The 20,855-nt window shown below is 47.0% G+C and overlaps 1 protein-coding gene across 1 annotated transcript in view; it reads right to left on the bottom strand.

Annotated features, from left to right (window-relative positions):
• Positions 1-844: 844 nt before the first annotated feature.
• LOC144149792 (uncharacterized) overlaps positions 845-20,855 on the bottom strand; it is a 29,033-nt gene continuing 9,022 nt past the window's right edge. The window contains exons 3-5 of the mRNA XM_077681433.1: positions 14,964-15,109; positions 13,190-13,322; positions 845-1,216 (exon numbers count right to left, since the gene is read on the bottom strand). Of these exons, the coding sequence (XP_077537559.1) occupies positions 964-1,216; positions 13,190-13,322; positions 14,964-15,109 (532 nt within the window). The 3' untranslated portion in view covers positions 845-963. The remainder of the gene's footprint in view (positions 1,217-13,189; positions 13,323-14,963; positions 15,110-20,855) is intronic.

Below are 20,855 nucleotides of genomic sequence, written 5' to 3'. Positions count from 1 at the left end.
AGCACTACAAAAACATTGCATAGATATTTGAGGAAGCATGAATCTTGTAAGTTTCCCATATGCACACTGTCACGGTTCCGCGGCAAATAAAATTTTCTATCCTCTAAAACAAACTTCTTTTTGTGTAACAAAGTGTACTGTTGGACGAGTTTGGCGCATTGTGTCCAGGTTTTATATTCTGCGTTGATATGAAAAATGAAACTACTGGCACTTGAAGCGGACAGTGTTCAGGTTCCAGCTGAAGTCACAAAAATAAGTGTTTTGTGTGCCTAATAACGTTAGAGAGCTTCAGCTTGCGTTGACACAGCGAGCGGAGATTGCCGCTTACACTAACAGTGGACATTCAATCAGTACATGAATGTGTATCTCCTATTTCGCATTCCATAGCGAGCCAAGTTACTCCTTGTTAGGAACCACGCTGTTACTAAACGTGACAATTCAAAAGAAATGTAGTTCAGTAGAATCGACAGTTCGGCTAGTTTGTACTTGTACATCGTTAAATAGCGCTTGATGACGAGGACGAAAGATGACGAGACACACGACGGCGCCAACTCGCAACTCTGTTTTTTAATAATGCATGGATACCAATATATACTCCAAGGGCAAAGACGTGCCTACGGCGTCACCTCGGTATCTCGCTGCTATAAATACAAGAAGATAGTCCCACACACGCAAACAACCTCAAAAATCTAAGTCATCTCTTTTGTTCCGAAAAGAAGTTTCTGTTCATGCAGCATCAGAGGCGCTTGGCTCCCACATTTGCTTTTTTTTGTTTTTATATGGTAAGGCCTCCACAACCTCTCTTGTCAGCCAGTGTTTGTGCCGTTAAAAAATGCGCGTTTTTCTTTTTTTCAAACAGGACTACAATTGCTGAAAACGGTTGTGCGTTGGCGCCGTCGCGTGTCTGCTTCCTTTTCATCCTCGTCTTCAAGCGCTATTTTACAATGTGATACAGGTAACGATTCAACCAAGAGATCGCACAATGGCCTTCAGTGGAGAGATGAAGTTTCTCCGCACGGTCTCGTTAGCCGCCCCTTGTGGCAGCACGTCGAGGGAGCGGCAGTCGGAAGAGTCCCTCTGGTAAGAGCCGCAGGTAAGACTGAGTACGTTGCCGAACACGTTCTCCGCCGTGTCGTGCATGAGGTCCACAGCTTCAGGATCACCGCAACGCTCGTCCAGTGATCGCTCGCAACAGGAGACGAAGTCGTGGTATCCACTGCACGGGTGGTCGATGTTGGGAAAGGGGCAGTGGTATGGTATGTTAATGTCGGCAGGCGGGAAGCGAAAAAAGAATTGCGAAAATAAGAGTGGTATTCTCATGCTACACGTCATTTTGTAACGGTTTGTTTCCTCGGCAGCTGAATGGAGATGAAAACAAAGAGACGCGACGCAAGAGGAGGTGGTGCAGGAGGGCAATTCAGATTACTTTTTTTTTTATCACAAGCTGCTATGCCTCAAGAGATGTCCATACTCCATTGATACGGCATTTTAAAGTGCCTCCAACACAAGAACCATGCGCAACAAATCAATAATTATTTCGTATGCTTGAAGAACGGTTGATTCTACCCTCCCCCACTGCACACCCCTTCCACGGGGCTATGCGCCTGTTTGTACTTAACTGGACAGGTGCGGGTGGTGTGTCCTTACCTTGTCTGCTATAATTTTGTTCGGCCAAGGGCAGGCCCTCGTACTGCTTTTCGGTTTTGATTTTAAAGACAATAGCCTTTCTAGGGCGACTTCAACGCGAAAGTGTTTGTGTCCCTGTCTTTCTGTCTGCCTCTCCATTCAGCCGCATAGCCAAAAGTTACTATACATCATCGATGGGACGTTTATATAGTGTAAGCGCAAGTCAGAGTTACTGGATATAGACAGTTGCGAAACTCCCCATAGGACCCATGTATCGAAAGCCGGTCTTCGGTTGCCCCCCTGCGCCGGGGCAAGCACGGGGCAAGTTGACTAGTCTGTCGTCTGTCGGCAGGACGTTGAAGCAGTACTCAAGTGCTTGCGGCTGCTGCCGTAAGTCATAAAAAGAAAAGCCGCAAAAACACAAGTACATTTCACGTAATTATTGTGTTTTAATTTAAAAAGCAATCTTTATTTTACAGAAGAATTTTGAATAATAATAGTTTAGCGAAGTTCCGTTTTCATCTCCTAGGTGCCGCGCGCGTCGACTTGCCCCTCAGCTTCCACGGAGGGGGGGGGCTAGCGCCGCCCGGATTCTGAAGCGGAGTTTCGCAACTGTCTATATTGAGTAACTCTGAGCGCAAGTGACTTAGTCTAAGGGCCGAGCTTGCTTCATGGTTTTCCCTCCATTTATTTGCCATCAGAACATCGTCTTCTTCTTACCTCACCCGTTCATCATCAGCACATCATCGTTTGGACGCGCAACGCTTTATTATGATCATCGCGGTTCGAGGTCCCTTCTCGAGTTAGGGCTGCTGCTTGCCAAATAAAGGGCCTTCTCGCCTTCACCCAAGCCTTCTCGCCGGAGCCTCTCAATAGGTAAAACTCTTCCAACCAACCAAGTCTGGAAACCCACTTTCTAGTTGCCGACATTATTTAGCAACAAAAAAACAGTACTTTTAAAGGCACAACATCTACACAAAACCAATATTTGCAGTGTTCTAGGTAAAAATATCAGGCTGATCGATTTCTTGATAAAGAATAAAAAATCAGCATTCGAAAACACCGGCGCAGCGTACACTAGTGTTGCAAGGCTGGAGGAACATCAGAGCTGGTGGCCCATCTCCCTTCGTCGGAGACCCAGCTGTTGCATCATACCAGCAGCAGCCCATGGTGGGTCGACTGCAGGACGAAGGCCTTTCCCACCGACATCTAACCGCTCCTGTTCCGTTCCGCTCGACTTCATTCTTTGCCTCCGAAATAGCATACTCCGATCTCCATCAAGTTACTGTCCATCCTCTTTTTCTAGACCCGTATTTTATTGTTCACACTGTCACCCGGGTAGTCCCCCGACTGTCATTTCGCCTAATTAGTGACCAGCCCAAGTCCGTCTCTTTCTCTTCATCTTAACTATGATATCGTCTACTCTAGTTTGTTCTCTCTTCCAAAAAGCTTGTTTTTTTTTTGTTTATAAGTGTTACTCCAATCCTCATTCGTTATTAGCCCGTTGAGCCGACCTGAGTTTGCTTTCAAGTTCTTTAGTAAGCCACCAAACTTCCGCTCCCTATGGCATCCCTTCACGTTTATTTCTAAGTTGTCGCTGAACGTTTTCAATGACCGGCATGCCCGGATGGTTTTTTACGCAGGCTTTTATATGTATCCCATAGTGGACCGCGTTGGCATGCGCTAGAACCACGGTGTAAGAGTATTTAGGTGTTGACACTCGCCGGCCCCCGCGGCGGAGAATGCGGCCAGGTCGTGTTCGCCCTTAGTACATGCGCAGACCGCAGCGGCGCGGGGGCGCTGCGAATAAGGGGCCGGCTATCGCTTGCGGAGTAGCGGGCGCAGCTGCGGTGGATGCGCGGCGTGCTTGACTTTCCGTGTCATTCACGCTGCGTTTCGGTGTTTTCTGCTGCCAGAGTGAGGAGTAGACATTATTATTCAGCTTCCACGTTGTGTTCGTCACCGATCACTGCGGCACCAGCCGCAGTGAACGCTGGGGAACTCACGCGGTACAGCAAGGCGACGCTGCCAGGATATCACGGCCCATGTGCTTTTCGATGGCAAATCTCTGCGAACGGTACTTGTAATGCATTGTGTTTTCTCCAGCAAGAAAGGCGACTTGTAGTTAAAAATATGTGTTACACATAACGGCTATTTTAGCTTTCGTGGAACAAAAATAATTTTTTTATCCTTATGCTGAATGTATACATGCATAATCAAGAGCCTAGACAGAGCATTGCTATTAACACAGCGAATCGTTATATTAAAATGTAAAAACAAGGATAAAAAGAATGTTGGTTTGTTCAGAAGTATGGTTCTTATACGTATCCGTATTTTTGTGCAGATATTACGTTGACGAAACAAATACCACAGACATTACTAAAGCAGAAAAACGAAAATTGTCTCGCCGCAGGATCTATTTCTTTTTATTTTTTACCTGTGGCGTATAGCAACCCCCGAAAATAATTTCTGGATACGCCATTGTGGGAAACATAGAGTTTCTCAATATTACTATGGTGGGAAATAATAGACACCGCAATTCGAGGCTTCAAATTAAAACCAAATTGGATTATTCAAATCCAATTCAAATCGTACAGAACACGGGCACCAGTTGCATTCTTTCGCTGATGCCGCAGTCAGTGTTACACTTATGTTGTTCGATTGAGCTCCCTGATCATTAAAATCTCACAATATCAAAAGTCTGGAAGTCACAAGGTCCCCGGACGAAATAATTGAGGCTTCCACAAATTTTGACAAAAAAAAATGTGCATAGATAAGGACAAAGAAAGGAAACAGAAACATGAGCTCTTGTATTTTTCTTTATTCACCCTTGTCTACGTGCAGTTTTTTTGTCAAAATGTGCGATAGAACTAGTTACCCCAAGTTCCAAATTTATTAGACATAATTGAGGCTACCGATGCCGGTATCTTCCATGTGTTTTCAAATGAGCATTTACACATGCATAACACACGCCGTATGCCATGGCAGCGATGCGGTTAAGTTTATACAGCAATCGCGGGCCCAGTTTTTACCCGCTGCACATCTTGGTTTAACATACTACGTTTATAAAGCTGTATAATTTGCCCTGACCCTACTAAGTTCGGTGGAGAACTTTGTGGTCGACGAAGTCGCCTTACCACGCCGACTGCAATTATTCCAAACTGATGGTGGTGGAGAAACATCTATTGAAGCGAAAGAGGTTCGCGCTTGAAAGCGGGAGAAGACGTCAGTCCAGAGCCCCTGCGGCGGCTGCGGTTCTGCGTACCCGGTCCACCAACTGTCGCTGGTCCTCAGGATCCGAACTGCACAGCGCGGCCTCCCTCTGCTCGAGGGAGGGGGTGTGAATAATGGGGGCTGCTGGTGTGTTTTGGCAAGCCCACGTGGTGTGTGGTACAGTGTTGCATGTTCGCTGCAGTGTGGGCATGTTGGTGGATATATTGTGGGGTGTATGATGTGCAGGAAGCTAAGGTGGGGGTATGTGTTTGTCTGTAGTTGCCGCCAGGCTACAGCCTCCTCTCGGGTGAGCTTCTGGTGTGGTGGTGGGTAGGCACATCTGGCAAGGCGGTGGTGTTGCAGAAGTGCACGGTACTGCTGCTGGATAGGCTCTGGGACACGGAGCGACTGGTGCGGTGCCCGGAGGGTGCATGCTCGGGCTGTAGCGCGTGCTCGCTCATTTCCGTCAAGCCCTGCGTGACCTGGTGTCCATATTAGTACAGATGGGTTTAGGGTGTCCCTGTGATTTTTTAGTAGTGGGAGAGCGCATATTGAGATCCGACCGTTGCCGTAGTTTCTGCATGCCTGCTGGCAGTCTGTAATTATATGAAGTGGGCTATTCGAAGTTGGAGACGTCATCGCCAGTGCGATGGCCGTTTCTTCGTATTCAACGATGTTTTTGGTTTTTACGGTCGCAGTGCGAACGACATCGCCAGAGCCGTCAATGACACTAACTGCTGTGGCTGGATGGGACGCGTAGTGGGCCGCGTCCGTGAAGCGCACAAGCGGGTGGTCAGAGTACTTCCCTTGCAGGAATTGTACCCGTGCTTGTCTGCACCGTACGTGATGCTCAGGATGCATGTTTCGCGGGAGCGGAGCAACCCTGATGGGCACGCGCGGATGTCCTGAGGAACAGTTTCCGGACGAGGGTGGCTGACATCCGCCAATCCCAGTTTAGAGCCGCGTCAGTATTTTATATCTGGGCGTGCACGCCTGTGTTTCCGTGAGATAGACAACCGCTCAGCACCGTCGGTATCGTCGTGAAAGCCGAGCTTGCAAAGAGAAACGCCAGGGATATTTTTACTGACCATTTTCGCGTCGAGTAGGCAGCACTGCAGTGCCTTAGCCATTAAAATGTCGCATATGTATTGTCTTGGTTTAGCTTCGTTCCGGGCCATCGCGCATACAACGGCGCAGGCGTCACGGTACACAGCAAAACATCGCCGCGGGTTGTGTGCCTAGCTATGGAGGTAGCATTTCTGATACAGGCGAAATACGAAAGGGTCACTGACGTCTCTGGACACGTTAAATAACCACAGTTGGACGAATTTCACCATATTCTCTACGCGGCGGGCATTACCACCTCACACCTTGGGCGATTTACACTGCTCAAGCAACATTTTATGCTACGCATAGGCCCTTCGGCCCAAACAGCGAGCGTGTGCGTTTAGCACAACTCTTTATTTTAAAATGCGGTAAAGTAACCACGCTCTCGGGAGTCGTGCGGATGAGCAAAAAAAAAAATATTCGCAATAGAAGCGTTTCGACAACGAGCTCGAAAGGGTCGCACGACCGCGTTCTCGCTGCTGTTCCGCGCAGTGCTGCAGTTTCTGTGAGTAAAAATGAAAGTATATAGTTCAAAATTATTTGGTGTCGACAGCATTTTCAATCTGTCTGTGCCTGTCTGCAATTTAAAAACTTCAAGTACACGCCGCTCCATCGAACGATCCCACAACACCTGCATTACGGCTGCCGTAGCTCGGCGAGCAGACAGGCCCTCGTGGCGGGGTGCACTCTGGCGGCGTTCCGGAGAAGCGCATGGAGCGGCGAACAAGATCTGGCCGCGCCGCCGCGCGCAGTGTCAGCACCTAAATATTCTTACACCGTGGCTAGAACCCACTGCGAAGTCCTAAGCCAACGCCCGCGCTACGAATGCGAAAGAAATGCTGTACGCCCGTAATGCGAAGACAGCTAAATTGATGGACGCCGGTTTCATAACTCGAGGGGCTCACGTCTGTGTTCGGCCACGGGAACTGCTTTTTTTTTCGATTGGCTGCACATTATTTTGTTCCCCACCACCGCTACGCCGCACCTCTCGAGCCTTTCGTGGGGCGTAAAGGTCCTGGGTTCGATTCTCGGGACATCACTAACCACGTTATTTTTTTGTGAGGTTCAGGTTTTCGGGTACGACGGACGGATTTGTGTCGTCATAAGCAGCTCTGCTGTTAAAATATTTCGTCGCAAAAATGCAAAGATTGAGTGCGACGAGTTTGCACCTCGCGACGCTGTTCCAACTTCTACGGTAACCAAAGGCTCTACTAGATGTCGCGGGAGCCATGGAACGCGCAGAAATGGAATAGGCCTTATCAATCACCCGTATTTATCGCGAGTGTAGCGAAACGCGAGCGGGAAGAGCGTGAGAGATGGGCGGAAAGAAAGGAATCATCCACTTGGCCGGAGCGGCAGAAGACTACCGTCATTGACGACATTTGCAGCTTTCTCGGAGCCTTTTTTTTTTTGGTATATACATGTGTATTTACACTTCCTTCATAGTAAACGTAGACGATAACAGCAGCCGTCAATATTTACTCTTCACTATGTCCCCCTTTCTGTCACACGGGTTCCACTAAAGAAACAAAAGAGTGAGCAGTGCGGCCGATAATAAAAAAGTGGTGTTTTTAAACTGCCCACAGCCGAATTTCTGCAAGGATCATAATTTAGAGGTCTCACTAAACTGTAGTATTATGTATTATGCTAGAAAAGAAACAGAGGGGAGGTGTCATCAACCGTTTATTCATGAAATAACATTACACCAACGCAAAAAAAGTCAAATGAACTTTCATACGCCATTTTTCGGAAAAATGTAACCGAACCGAACCCAACACATTTTCGCTGAATACATAATAACCAGTCATGATATAGCACCACTAAAACTATTGCGCCCGTAGAATACAATAAGGGGAGGCGTGAAACCCTTTTTTAAATGCAGAGCATTTCTTAGCCTCGCCTCTTCCTGCGTCGGACGGCGTCCACAGCTCCGCGTCCGCAGCAGGTGCGCATCTCCTTCTTCCCTCCTCTCTCTCAACAGCAGCTGGCGCGCGCATGCGTCGTAGTCAGCCCGTTCGCTCCGTCGCGGTCTCGGCGTAACATGTGCGTGATAGCAGCGCGGTGGGGCGTGGAAGAGCGCGCGCTGCTTGCGCATGCGCGCTCTCCCTCCCGCACTGCTCTCCCTCTACTGCGCGCGCTGCAAATATAATGTGGCTAGCGGTCGCTCGTGCTTCAGTCACTGCGTTGCTCCTTCCTTCCTTGGTTGGCGCTCGCTCCACCCTAACGCGACTTTACTCTCCTCTCTCTACCCAAAACCAACACCAACGCAACTACGACCCAACTACCCACCCTAACGCGACTTTACGCGGCGTTAACGACCCCCAATGCTCTGCATTTACTCGTGTTCCCCTCTCGGGAAGGCGCGGGAATTTTTTTGCAAGGTAACGTTGAGTGTCGGGGATGTATAGGGCCAGGTTCACCAAAGGGAACTGGTCCGTCAGCTGGTCCGAGACTAGCCAAGCCCGCCATCTTGAAGCAGGAGGGTGGGGAAAATGTGGGCAGTGAATTGCAACGGGCCAGGAGAAAATACAGTGTTCCAAAGATGCGCATGATGCTGGTTATTTGGGCCAATGCGCGGTGTGCCGGATACGGTAGAGAAAGGAACGTCCAGGGGTAACGAAGTTATTTCAGTGCAGGCGTCGAAGAACGCCTACATGTGCATTCGTCGAAGAACGCCTGGTAGGGAGAGATTTTTCCGGAACAGGAAGTTTACGGAGAGTTTTTCTGATGTATTCATAGGGAAGCTTTGTCTTTTGTTTGTAGTGGAGAGTAGCGTCCCACGTAGGTAAACAAGGCCAGGTGGTCTCAGGCGACCGGAGCTGAAGTTCGCTGGCTGAGCGATGCCCACCTCATTACCTGGGTTTCCAGTGTGACCAAAATATCCACCTCAATGCAACAGTCGGGGACGTAGTTTTGTGGCAGCTTCATGTAGATCATTCTGTAGTTATTCAGAAATCCTACCCGTGGGAGTGCGGAGTGTTAAATTATAATACATTAAAATTGTATACATGGTACATCCTGAGGGTTTATGGGGGTCTGAGCAGAGGTCTTGAATACGTGTGATTATTTTAGCGTAGCTAGACTGGCCGAGGTTGAGCAGTTTCGCGTGCACCTTGAAGGGCTGTGCTGCGCAAGCATGAGGAGCATTGGATTGGATTGGATTGAATTGGATTTGGATTTGGTTTTGATTGAATTGGATTGGAATAAATTGAATTGTATTGGATTCAATCCAAGTGGAGTACGGTTGTGTAGAGAATTGGGTCGGCACATTCGCCGGTGTGCGCATTCCAGAGGAGTGACGTCATAGCCACGCCAAACGCAGTGGCGCCGGCGTGAGCCCAGCTGTACGCCTCCGTACGTTGCGCAGTAGCCAAGTGTGACGCTGCACCGGAGACGCTTGATAGCCCTTTCGCTTGGCTCCTGGAGAGCCGTGCTGCGCATGCGCGAGGAGCAGAGACTGGACTGGATTGGACTAGACTGGACTGGACTGGATTGGACTAGACTGGACTGGACTGGATTGGATTGGATTCGATTGCATCGAATTCGATTGGATTAGAAATCGTTTTAGCAGCAGTAAGCATGATAATCCGCTAATCCTAGACAACCAAAAAACCTAAGAATAACAAGCTGAACCGTAGCTCACGCTACGTATATCCTGGCATACCCAAGCTAAGCCACTGCTAATTTTTTACAGGCCCTCTAGAGTAGCAGTAGCAAGGGGATGAGTGAACAAACCAAGGGTGTGTGTCAGAGGTTTGGATACGTACAGTTGCGAAACTCCCCATAGGCCCCATGTAGCAAAAGCCGGTCATCTGTTGCCCCCCTGCGCCGGGACAAGCACGAGGCAATGACTAGCCTGTCGTCTTTTGGCAGGACGTTGAAGTAGTACTCAAGTGCTTGCGGCTGCAGCCGTAAGACATAAAAAGAAAAGCCGCAAAAACACAAGTACATTTAACGTAATTAATGTATTTTAATCTAAAAAACAAGCTTTATTTTACAAAAAAAGTTGAATTATAATAGCTCAGCGAAGTTTCGTTTACATCTCTTAGGTGCCGCGCGCGCCGACTTGCCCCTCAGCTTCAACGGAGCAGGGGGCCTAGCGCCGCCCGTATTCGGAAGCGGAGTTTCGCAACTGTGCATATTGAGTAACTCTGGGTGTGTGTAACTAAGTGTCGCTTTTTTTTTCAATTAATTGAGTAAGCAGCTGCTCTGACGTGGAGCCATGATGCATCCGTGTATACGGTTGTAGAATAAATAGGATGACACGCGAGGCTTGTCAGGATGATATATGAGGATAACGACGTTACCTACGAGAGGCTATATTTTGCAGGCACAAGTGCTTGTCTTCTTCCACAATTATCGTGCATTCACGACGATCGGAATCTCGTTTGCTGTCCACGTGCTCCTGTCCTATGAATCGGGCTTGAATGCCACTCCTTACCTTATCCTACACCATGGGTGATTTAAAGATCAGTTTTATACAATACCATGAGTCTTACTGTACGTACGGCATCGGCATTCACCAAAATTTTATTCTCGGTAGTACGAACTGGTCAATCGACTGCCTTGTGGTGCAGCAAAATTACAGGATTCTCTCAGAGCGCATAGTGGTTTTTTTTTATTCTGGATACACCAACACGGTTCGACACCCCATGGAGCAACATTTTTTCACGTCTCCGCGCACACGGATGGGCTTAATGCCGGAGCTAGCTTGCGAAATATCCATCGTCCCTGTTGCGCAAGGACAAGTCAACGGCACCGCTTTCCGAGAATATCTCAATCACGTGTTTATTTATTCTTACTCAAACCACAACACCCGCAATGCCAACACACGTGCCGCCCAAATGACGAGTAAATAGAGGCGCTCAGAAGTAGCCTGTCGACGCACAGAGTAATAAAAAATGCGCTGCGGCGCCGTCGGTTGGCATTGCTCCAAGCGCGGCCACGCTTCGACGATTTCTCCGTAGGGGAAACCAGACACGATTAACGAGCTCGATAATTTATTCTGCCGGTGTTGCGTGTCAAACCTTTTTTATGTTGACCGTGAGACTGTGAACGAAGTCTGGTGAGGAAAAGAGACTGGTCCGCGTAGTTATAATCATAATTGGCGGCAGTCACGAAAGCTTAATTCATTAACCAAGGAGAAACATCGTTTACGTTATACCTTACGAGGCTTCTTCGCTTGCCTTGAACTGATTGCTCAGCACACAATGGAAATTATTTGTCAGCATTAGGAATCGCTTGGAGTAGTCACTAATTAGCGTTATGACCCGCGTTGTAATGAATGTTATTACGTCTTCACGTTACACATAAACGTATAGTACAGCCTTATTGGAGATGTGTGACTTATTCCCCGGGGGGAGCCACATTAGGTGTACACGGTGGCTATTTGCCAAGTAGATAAAAGAAGAGATGTTTCTATGGGCGAAGTTAGAAACCATGGCATATTTAGAACGTCCTCTTCACCCACATTCCCCATCGCTGCATGTATGTCTTTAGCTCCAGATGTGTTTGTTAATTTTTGTGAAGCGGGTGGTCAACTCTTTCTATCTGGTACCAATTTGGCTCGGACCCCTTGCATAACGGTTTTTTAAAACGGAGAGCCTTAACTGCCCCTCTAGGGTGGGAAACGGCCATTATTGTTGTAGTTGTTGAACGGTGCAGAAAATGGCCGCCACAGCAAAGAGTAGTAAAAAAATATGCGCGAATTCAGGCAATTGTCTGGTAATGCCTAGCATTCTTACTCCGCTTGTGGAAATTGTGGTTTCTATGCACCCACATCTGGCTAATAGCCAAATACGTTCCGCTATTCGATACGCTACAAGTAACGTTTTTATTTCTTTCGGCCAATGATGTTCATTCAAACTATTATAAAGGTTAAGTGCCTTTATTTAATTAATTATGCATCTTTCCGCAGATCCAAGTAGTATAACCCGGTTGGCCGTTTTGGTGATAATTTTATACGTAGTATTATTTGTGCTTTTGCTTTCTTTTCCAGAATATTTATTTTAGTATTCGTTTTCTGGTGGACATTTCTTGGATGCATACCTTTTATTTTGTTTAAAAGATAATGTTTGCGTTTTTTGTTGTTATAGTGTTGTAATTATTTGTTCCTTCGAAATTCCGTTCGACAAATTATCTTCGTTTACGCTACTGTAACGACTAAATAGAGTACTTTTAGCAATTCTGCATTTTCGTAAAAACGAAAGGCATTACACGGTTTACTCATTTTCGCTATTGTTTCACTCATACTTCTAACGGCCTTTCCCTAGCTGTCTCAGTGTAGTCTTCGTTTTTTGGAGCAGATATATAAGACGCCTATTTTTTTTTATTTCGCAAGTTCACTCATGTAAAAGGCTAATTTTTTTTTTTTCAATTTTTGTACTTCTCGGTTTTTGAAAATTCCGTTCGAGCAAATATCTGAATCTGCGCTATTATCACGAATAAATGTGTTGCTTTCGCAAATCATAAATGTTTGTACAAATGCATAGCGTAACAATGTCCTTGCTGGGAAGCGGAGAAGGGAGACTTCGCAAAGAGTGGGATACAATGAAAACGCTTTGAGTTGCTACGGAAATAATTAATTCCGAGTCCCCAGATTTTGAACCGTGTGCGTTACCACGACGCTACCTCCGTAAATTGCCACCTTGAGAACAAGAGTTACTGTAGCTCGCGGAACGGTAGAGCCGAACGATACAACGCATAAGTAGAACAGTGAGATGCCCGTTCCGCGGAACTCTGTTTCTGGAACAATCTGTGGCGTAAAATGTCACCAGTCTGCCTGTTGAAGTAATTCCCAAGTGCCAACATTTTTAATTGCAAATAAGACCTGGGGCCCATTTAGCTTAAATAGAAATTCGTCCCGCGATTAGCTTAAATCTGCAGATTACCGCTTCCGTCAAAGTGTCTCATTGGTTTCGTTGAAAGACACAAATGCCGTCCGATGAAATGTGTCGTAAACAGGTTGGTAATTTTAGAGCCCCGTTAACTCTGGTACTCCTGTAACGTAGTACTGCTCGCTGTCTTGGAACGTGAAAGACAAAAGCAGAAGGAGTTGTGTATGTGCGGAATAGTTCGTTGTGAAGTAGCTACTCGTTAGGCTTACTGCGCCAAAAAATATTTTGGTCACATTGTTAGCTTGAATCTGGACACTTTAGTTTTTTTAATACGAACCTAGAAGCATCACTGCTTCCAGGCTGACGCTTCAGGGTCTTATCCACAGTTCAAAGGAAAAAATTCTCACCAGCATGCGTACGCAATCTTGAGCTTGCGGGGTGCTTTCACGGCAGTCATGTACAGATGCTTCTGGAATGTCTTTACGCATCCGTGGATTTCTTCTCCAGCCTTGTTCATGCATTTGACATGCTGAAAGTAACCTGCCATCGGAACATGTAAAAACAAAGAGTTAAGAGCTTTTCTTAGGCCATACTTCGCTGATTGCTCCTTTCCTGCTTATTTTGGGCCGCCTGAAATTTGGCCTAACTGCTCCTCTTTCGAAGAACTCTATTCTAGCAAATTGAAAAGTACCGCTTCAGTCTGGGCAGTAACAGAATTTTTTTTACCCCTCAACAATCTACGCTTTACAAAGCCTAACGTACGGTATATAGCACTAGGTTTAATTATTCGAAAAAGCTGAATGGCTTTTCTGTGAGGGTGAGAGCTCTTCTATTTCATTATTCTGCATTGTGTTGGCAATATACGTGCTTCTTTAAGAAACGCGCAGAAACAAGGGCCAAAGAGGTGATAAACAGAAGCGTTTTGGTCCTAGGCTCTGCGCTGTTATTGAAGAAGTCATGTGTACCCATTTAGTCCGAGTTCAAGCACGTGTACCTCTGTTTAAAAGATGTGCCTTAACACTACTGGTTTGTGAGTAGGACATAAGCTGCGAGGAAGGTATCCTGAAACATAATGACTTTCAGTACTCGCGTTTCCAGCTCCGAAAATATGTACCCCTCACACCCTCTTTTCACGAGAGGGTGTGACGTGTGAGGCGTGACGGGCGCTAAAAACACACCAGCAAGAAACGAAATTCTTTTTCTGAGCCGCAAATATTGTCTATGTTTTGGCCAGACCTCTTCTCGGAAATCGACTGCGGTGTTCCAAGCTGTGGCAAAGTGTTCAAATGTTTCCGTAAGAGCACGAACCCGAACACACACACACAAAAATCTGAGTGACGACACGCCTGAGCGAAAAAACTTTCAGCGTTGGAGAGAGGATTTCTGAAATGAGATCAGCCTTTCGCATTGCTCTTTCACGTCTATACCTTTGGGCGACGCATGCATTGTGGTTTTGATGAGTCCTTTATCTATTCGTCGCGAGACAAATGCCGCTTTGTTTTCGTTAGGACCAGGTCCCCGCATAGGCAATGCTAGCAATGTTCTGTTGTTTACGATTTGATGGCCTGGGTTGACACTCGTGGGAGAGGACAACCTTGGCATCTAGCTTTGTGACAGTCCCTTAAACCGCCGATGGCACACGTGGGCTACACAGCACGCCGTATAGTTGAGGGCTCCGGGTTAATTTTAACCACCTGGGGATTGTTAACGTACGCCAAAATATGGACACACCGGGAGTCTCACTTTTTGCCTGCAATTGAAAAGCATCCACCAAGGTGGAAATTCAACCCGCGTCCCTGCACCCAGCAGCAGAACGCCTAAGCCACTGGGTCACCACGGCGATGCCTTGATGAATACATGACCTCCTATAGCTACTGATAAAAACTGCTCGCAGCTACGGACGACCGCTGAATCAGAGTGCATCTAACTATTTTAAACATATTTTGGCGATATTACGTTTTCTGCTGCTGAGCACGAGGACGCGGGTTCCATTCCCCGCCTTTGCAGCCGCTGTTATGATTGAGGCGAAAAGCAAAACCGCCCTTGTATACAAGATTTCGGCGCACGCTAAAGATCCCCAGGTGGTCAAAATTATTCCGGAGCCCTCCCCTACGGCACGCCTCATCGCCTGCGTTGCGTCGGCGCGCAAAACCATACAATCAATCAAATAAACAAACTTACGTTTGTGAGCAGGATGTGACGTGTCGCACTTGCCCTCGAGTTCTTCAATGACGGCGCCGACTGTAATTAGGGCGGCGCCACGTATGAATCCCACTAAACACCGCATAACGTATTCCTTGGCACAGACAGCACCCTTCAGCTCACGCCTGCAAAATCAAGAAGGAGGCTAGATGAAGAGCATGCTGACAGGAAACGACGGCTTCGCTGCTGAAAGCGAAAGAGCTGTTCCACTTTTTATGTTTAGGACGAATATTTTCTGTGGCCTTTTATATTCTGCATATTTATTTATTAATTTAGTACCCACCGCAGCTTGCGGCATTATGGAAGGTAAGGGCGTAACAGAGACAAAAGCAATGTCTGCTACAAGAATGTGAGTTATATAAAAGACCGCCTGGAGGGTGTTTTCTGTTTCAACATTCCGGTTCAAACTTCTGTTTCGGTACTTTGTTACCATTCGTTTTGTAAAACAGGCTTCCAGATTTCCAAAAACAAAAAAAAAACAATTTAACGAAGCCCTCTTCCAGAATCTCAGCCCACATTGACATGCGTAGGCTGTCAAGTCAAGTTCCACCAAGAAAATGTTTGTCTATGTGCATTTCCTTTCCATGCCATTTGACCTCCCATGTTATTCGCCGCGAGCGCCATCACTGGAGAGGCTGGCGCTGCGATCGTTTTGGCGTCAGTCATGGGGATCCCATTCCGATCATGCTGTGGAGTTGGCTTGCAGCGAGTGGCATTCCGTTTATTACGCGCTTTCTGAATACATGTTCGTGTTAATTCTTGACATTAGCATTAGTTCTCAGTGTGTGAAGTGTTATGTGACCACCTAAGCACTTTTTGACCCTATTGACTGTGGCAGGCTGCCCGCAAACAACTTGAGTATGGTGGCGTATGCTGAAGTATCCGAACGAACCCGGCATAAGCGAAAGCTGCGGTTCGTGTTCCCTGCCAGCATATTGTTAGCTACGATGATCGCTGAGCTATCTTTCTCGATTTCATGTTTTGTTCACAAGAAATGGATAATGTCGGAAATCATGAAGTGTTTTATGCTCTCGAGCACGCTCCGCACACACGCTGGCAGTGGTGACCCACGCGGCCCACGAAACGACTCGAACAGCAACAGCGTCGAGAGCAACAGCTTGTGGCCGCTCTTCAAAGTCACTCTGATCGCAAAGAAAGTGAAATATTGATTTCTTTGAGATTTTAACACCACCCTAAAAATGTGCCACCTACACCAAACAAGATATGCCCATGCACGCATTTAACATCGGCAAAAAAATCCCAGTCACGTGGAACGAACATAAGAAAACAAGAATTGAAAAAGAAGAAACATAACGAAAAAGAAAAAAAATATTCTAGAAAGGTAATTACACTTTCCCCCTTGGCAACAAGGGGAAAAGAGAGGGGTGAAAACAAAATATGCCCTTGCACGCATTTGACATGGCATAAAAAAGATAATAACGAAATTACAGTCACCTGGAAGCGACATGCGAAAGAAGTACGAAGAAAAAGAAATTAACAAGGTAATTGGTATTTTCAGTGTCCCGAGGCAACTGGGGGCAAGAGAGAGGTCCAAAGAAGATATGCCCATGCACACAAAAGGCGCACATCTGGCCATACACATCCGTTCTAAGAATCAGAGTCAGGTGATTGAAACATGAGAGTGCTAAACTTGCCTTCTTTTGGTGGGAGGTAAGGGTTGGGCCCCAAAGCAGTCAGACAGGCAGTTTCGACAGGAAATGAGTGTACACTCGTGTACAAAGAGCAGAAAAAAGCAAGAAAAAAAGAAAAGGAGAGAAAAAAAAAAGACAGCGCCAAACAAGTGATAAAAGAAAGATAATAGAAGGCAGGTGCACGCGCATGACGCGCACCTGGAGGTACACGTCTGGTCGGCACGTGTACCGGTTCAGGGAAGGGCGAGGCGGTCAGCAAGGAATAATAGAAAACCGCAATACACAAAAAGGAAGGCAAGAGGAAAGCAATCACATACGCTCGCATGCACAAATCGATTACGAGGAGAGAGTATCAAAGCTAACAATGGTACTGCAGCTTTTCTACCCAGAGCCTAATGTCTAGACTTCTGGTCAAACTTGGTTTAGTGAAGCCTGTGTGGCTACCACCCCCAAGCAGAGGAAAAATACCTTAATATTAATACCTCAGAAAGTGGAGGGGAAACTAGCCCCGCCTGTATCGTAGTGGTCGTCGCACCAGACGCGTACTCTGGAGGTCGTGGGTTCGGATCCCAACAAGCGTACATTTTTTCTCCGCTATCTTTCTGTCTTTCGAAATTCTTTTTTCTGTTTCAATGACCTACCACACTCTCCCCATTGCTTTCCGAGGTTTTATTGACTGCCAACCCTTATTTCTCTCTTAATTCAACGAGCCCCTCATTTCTCATTCTGGTTCGGTCTCTGTTCTGAGGGCCTCTGTTCTGGCAGTCTTGGTGCCATAGTAATGAAGCCATGAATGCAAAGTAGCCATGAATACAAGTAGCCATGAATACAAAGTAATGGAGCCACGATTACACAGTACAAGTTTGTTTTATTCGAAAGATTTCGTCTTTTATAGTGCTCCCAGCACTTTTCTGGATACAAAAGATCCTTTATTCACTGAGAAATTATTTAATTTAAGCTAAAATTTTGATTTTGCCACTAAATCGTGTGTTTTCGTGGTTTCCAATGACATCACAGGAACGGACCCCTCTGCAACCTAGGGTACCTTTATTCACGCGTCCGCCGTACAGGGTGGAGTATAGAGGAAAGAAAAAACTCCCACCTCCCCTCGCGGGAACCCCTGTGTAGATGCGCCGCATAGGATGAGCGGCGAAGGGACCGCGTTTTATAGCGCGCATAACGTTGAGGGGACCGAGTAAGCCGGTCCCAGTCGGTGACGACATTGGCGTACTTGTAAAGGGGCGTGAACTCTAGGTGTTTGAGCCAAGTGTGGATGTTGCTTCACCGGAGAACGGCACACCGGTTATATGCGCAGCGCGCCCGAAGGAGAGGAAACCGCGGAAGAGAGAGTACTGCACATGCGCCGGCCTCAGCTGCCGCGGATATGACGCAACACAATCCAACACAATCCACTTTAATCCAATCCAATCCAAATCCAGTCCAATCCAAGCCACGCCAAGCCAAGCCAAGCCAATGCCCCTCACGAGAGAGTGTTCGCTGTCGGAGAGGAGAGGGGGTGAGCGGCGGAGAGCGCAGCTGGCGCGGCGAAGAGAATGGGGGAGGGGTGGACAACGCCTACGACGACTACGAGGACGACGACAACGACGGCGACGCCGGAGGAACAAGACGAGTGAATCAGATACTCTGCATCTAAAAGTTTTTATTTATGGGGTGGAGACACGTATACGCTCATTACGCCATTTTGGGTCACTCTCTCGCCACCGAAACAAGTCATTGTATCAAAACCATGCTAAAATTATCGCCGCAACGCGGTTTACTGGCGAAGTTTGAATCATCTTATGTGTTTCGCTTTGCTGGGTCTTGTGGGAAACGAAAAGAACAACGCTTTGAGCACGTTGACCCGATTGCGGCGGCACGGGACCATTCAAAGGGTGTCTCCACACTGTACGGCGGCGCTGCCCTTGAGGTACTCTACGGGGGGTTCGACTGTTTGTTTACGTTATTGAACCAAGGATGGCGCCACCATACCGCAGCAAGTCGTATTTAAGCCTGGCTTGTTTTTGTTCTGGAAGAAAATAATAGTTTCGTGATCCTCACTCGACAAATATGGTCACGTAAGACACCGTTGCTTGCGTCAATCGGCCAGTGTCGTCTGAGACAACCCCAAAGCCGCGCGTGCTGAGCAGCCAAACCAAGCATAGAGCGCGCAGTACCATCAGCAGTATGCATTAGTACTACTATGTTTATTGTGCTTTCGTAATTCCCACGGTTTGTCCAACCATTCTTCCAGCTTTAAAAAGAATGTGCCCTAAATTTAAGCGCAAATAGCTCGTTCTGCAGGCTTATAATAAGCTCAGCCTAATTTGCGTTTGCTTTTGCCGGACTCCGCCAATCGCAGAGCAGGCTGGTATAACCTCATAGGTTCTGTTTCGGGAAATGATCGAGTGTGTCGCATGGCCATTCCCTTTTTTCCTAATTATATAGCTTATTTGAGCGAAGTTTACGTTAAAGCTGCCGTCAGTATGATTCTAACAAGGCCGTCTTTTGAATGAACCAAAAGTTGTGTTTCGTCTTCCTGGCTCTTTTAAGAGGGTTCAATTGTGGTCGACCACTCTCGACATGTCATATACACTCGAGTCACGGCCGGGGGGTTAAAAAGAAGGTCCCCTTCAACCCTAGTAGTCCGAGTGGCGCTGGCACCACCCCCAAGCGCAGGAAACAAAAATACCTTAACATAAATACCCCAGGAAGTGGAGGGGAAAATAGCCCCGCCGGTAGCGTTGTGGTCATCGCACCATAGGCGAATTTTGGATGTCGTGGGTTCGGATCCCACCCAGCGGGCATTTCTTATCCACTTTCTTTCTGTCGTTCCAAATTCTTTGTATCTTTCAATTACCTACCACAATATCCCCTTTCTTTCCGAGGTTTTCTTCTCGGCCAACACTTATTTCTGTCTTCATTCAACGAGTGGCTCATTTCCCATTAAAATTTGCTATATCCATAGCGAGGGTCTGTGTTCTGGCTGGCAGTCTTGCTGCCTTAGGTAGATTAAGAGGGTTAAACGCTGTTCGACCATGTCGTAGACGCTTGACTCACGGCGGGGGGGGGGGGGGGGGGGGAGGAGGGGGAAAGGGGGAGGAAGGGGGGGAAGAAGGTCCCCTTCACCCCGAGCGCTCGGCGTGGCGCTGGCTGCCACCCTCAAGCACAAAAAACAATTACGTTGTGATAATTGTTCAAGAAAGTGGAGGGGAAAATAGCCCCTCCGGTAAAGTAGTGGTCATCGCACCAGACGCGTATTCTGGAGGTCGTGTGTTCTGGAGGGCGGGTATAACGGTTCCACAAATTAGCGCAAAGAAACAGAGGAAACTTTGAAAAAACAAGCTTAAGCAGAGAATTTAGCAGAAGATTAAAAGACTCTATCTGTGCAAAAGAAGGCGATTGATCACTAACGCTTCACACACTTAAAAAAGTGCTAGTCAAAGGTAGTAACGGGTTTCATTTACTAACTCCTTACAAACATTACTACCCCCAGAACGGTACGCAAGTGCCGCCACTAAGTATGGATCCTAAATGCTATAGTTACTATTCTAGACCTTGCATTTAGTAACTACTGCATGTTTGATACTAACAGCCCCGATAGTAACAAAATTATATGAAATATTGAGCATAATAACTACAGCACTTTTTCCACTGCAAATCGCGTTTAAAACGTTTTTGAAAATCCGCGTGCTGACTTGTATACGCTCACAACTAAACGCATATTTCTAAAATTGTCGCTAAAAGATTTGATTTCTGCGAGTAGCCCACTCACCCTATCAGAGGACTTTCCGCTACTGGCCACAAAGCAAGAATGGTCGATATAATTTCAAGGTCACTAGTTTCAATTCATCTCATCGTGCATTCCGTTGGTTTTCTTGCTCAATTTATGTCTTGTCTAAGTGGGATATGTGCGATTAGAATGTGTATACGTCGTGCTGAACGCTCACCCGATCCACATTGTCACGCGTAGCTTTTTACTGTTTTATGCATGGCCAGTTAGTAAAAGCGCTATATACCTAGTGGATACTGTGACAAGTAAGTGGTTAGTGTTCTGTTAATAAGTGTGACGACCCTTTTTTTGGGAAGTGCATGATGAAAAGATCTCAGGTATCCGCGCACTTTCCTAGCGATCGGGAAAGTCTAGTCGCAGTAATACCTTCGGCGAGTTCTAATTGATTGATTGATTCTGGGGTTTAACGCGCCGACGCAACGCAGGCGA

This window comes from Haemaphysalis longicornis, unplaced genomic scaffold (assembly GCF_048455015.1).
Source record: "Haemaphysalis longicornis isolate Haplotype H1 unplaced genomic scaffold, Haemaphysalis longicornis Haplotype H1 scaffold_8, whole genome shotgun sequence".
Classification (NCBI taxonomy): Eukaryota; Metazoa; Arthropoda; class Arachnida; order Ixodida; family Ixodidae; genus Haemaphysalis; species Haemaphysalis longicornis.
Note: the sequence above shows the minus strand (reverse complement) of the source record. Positions and strands in the feature narration are given on the sequence as shown.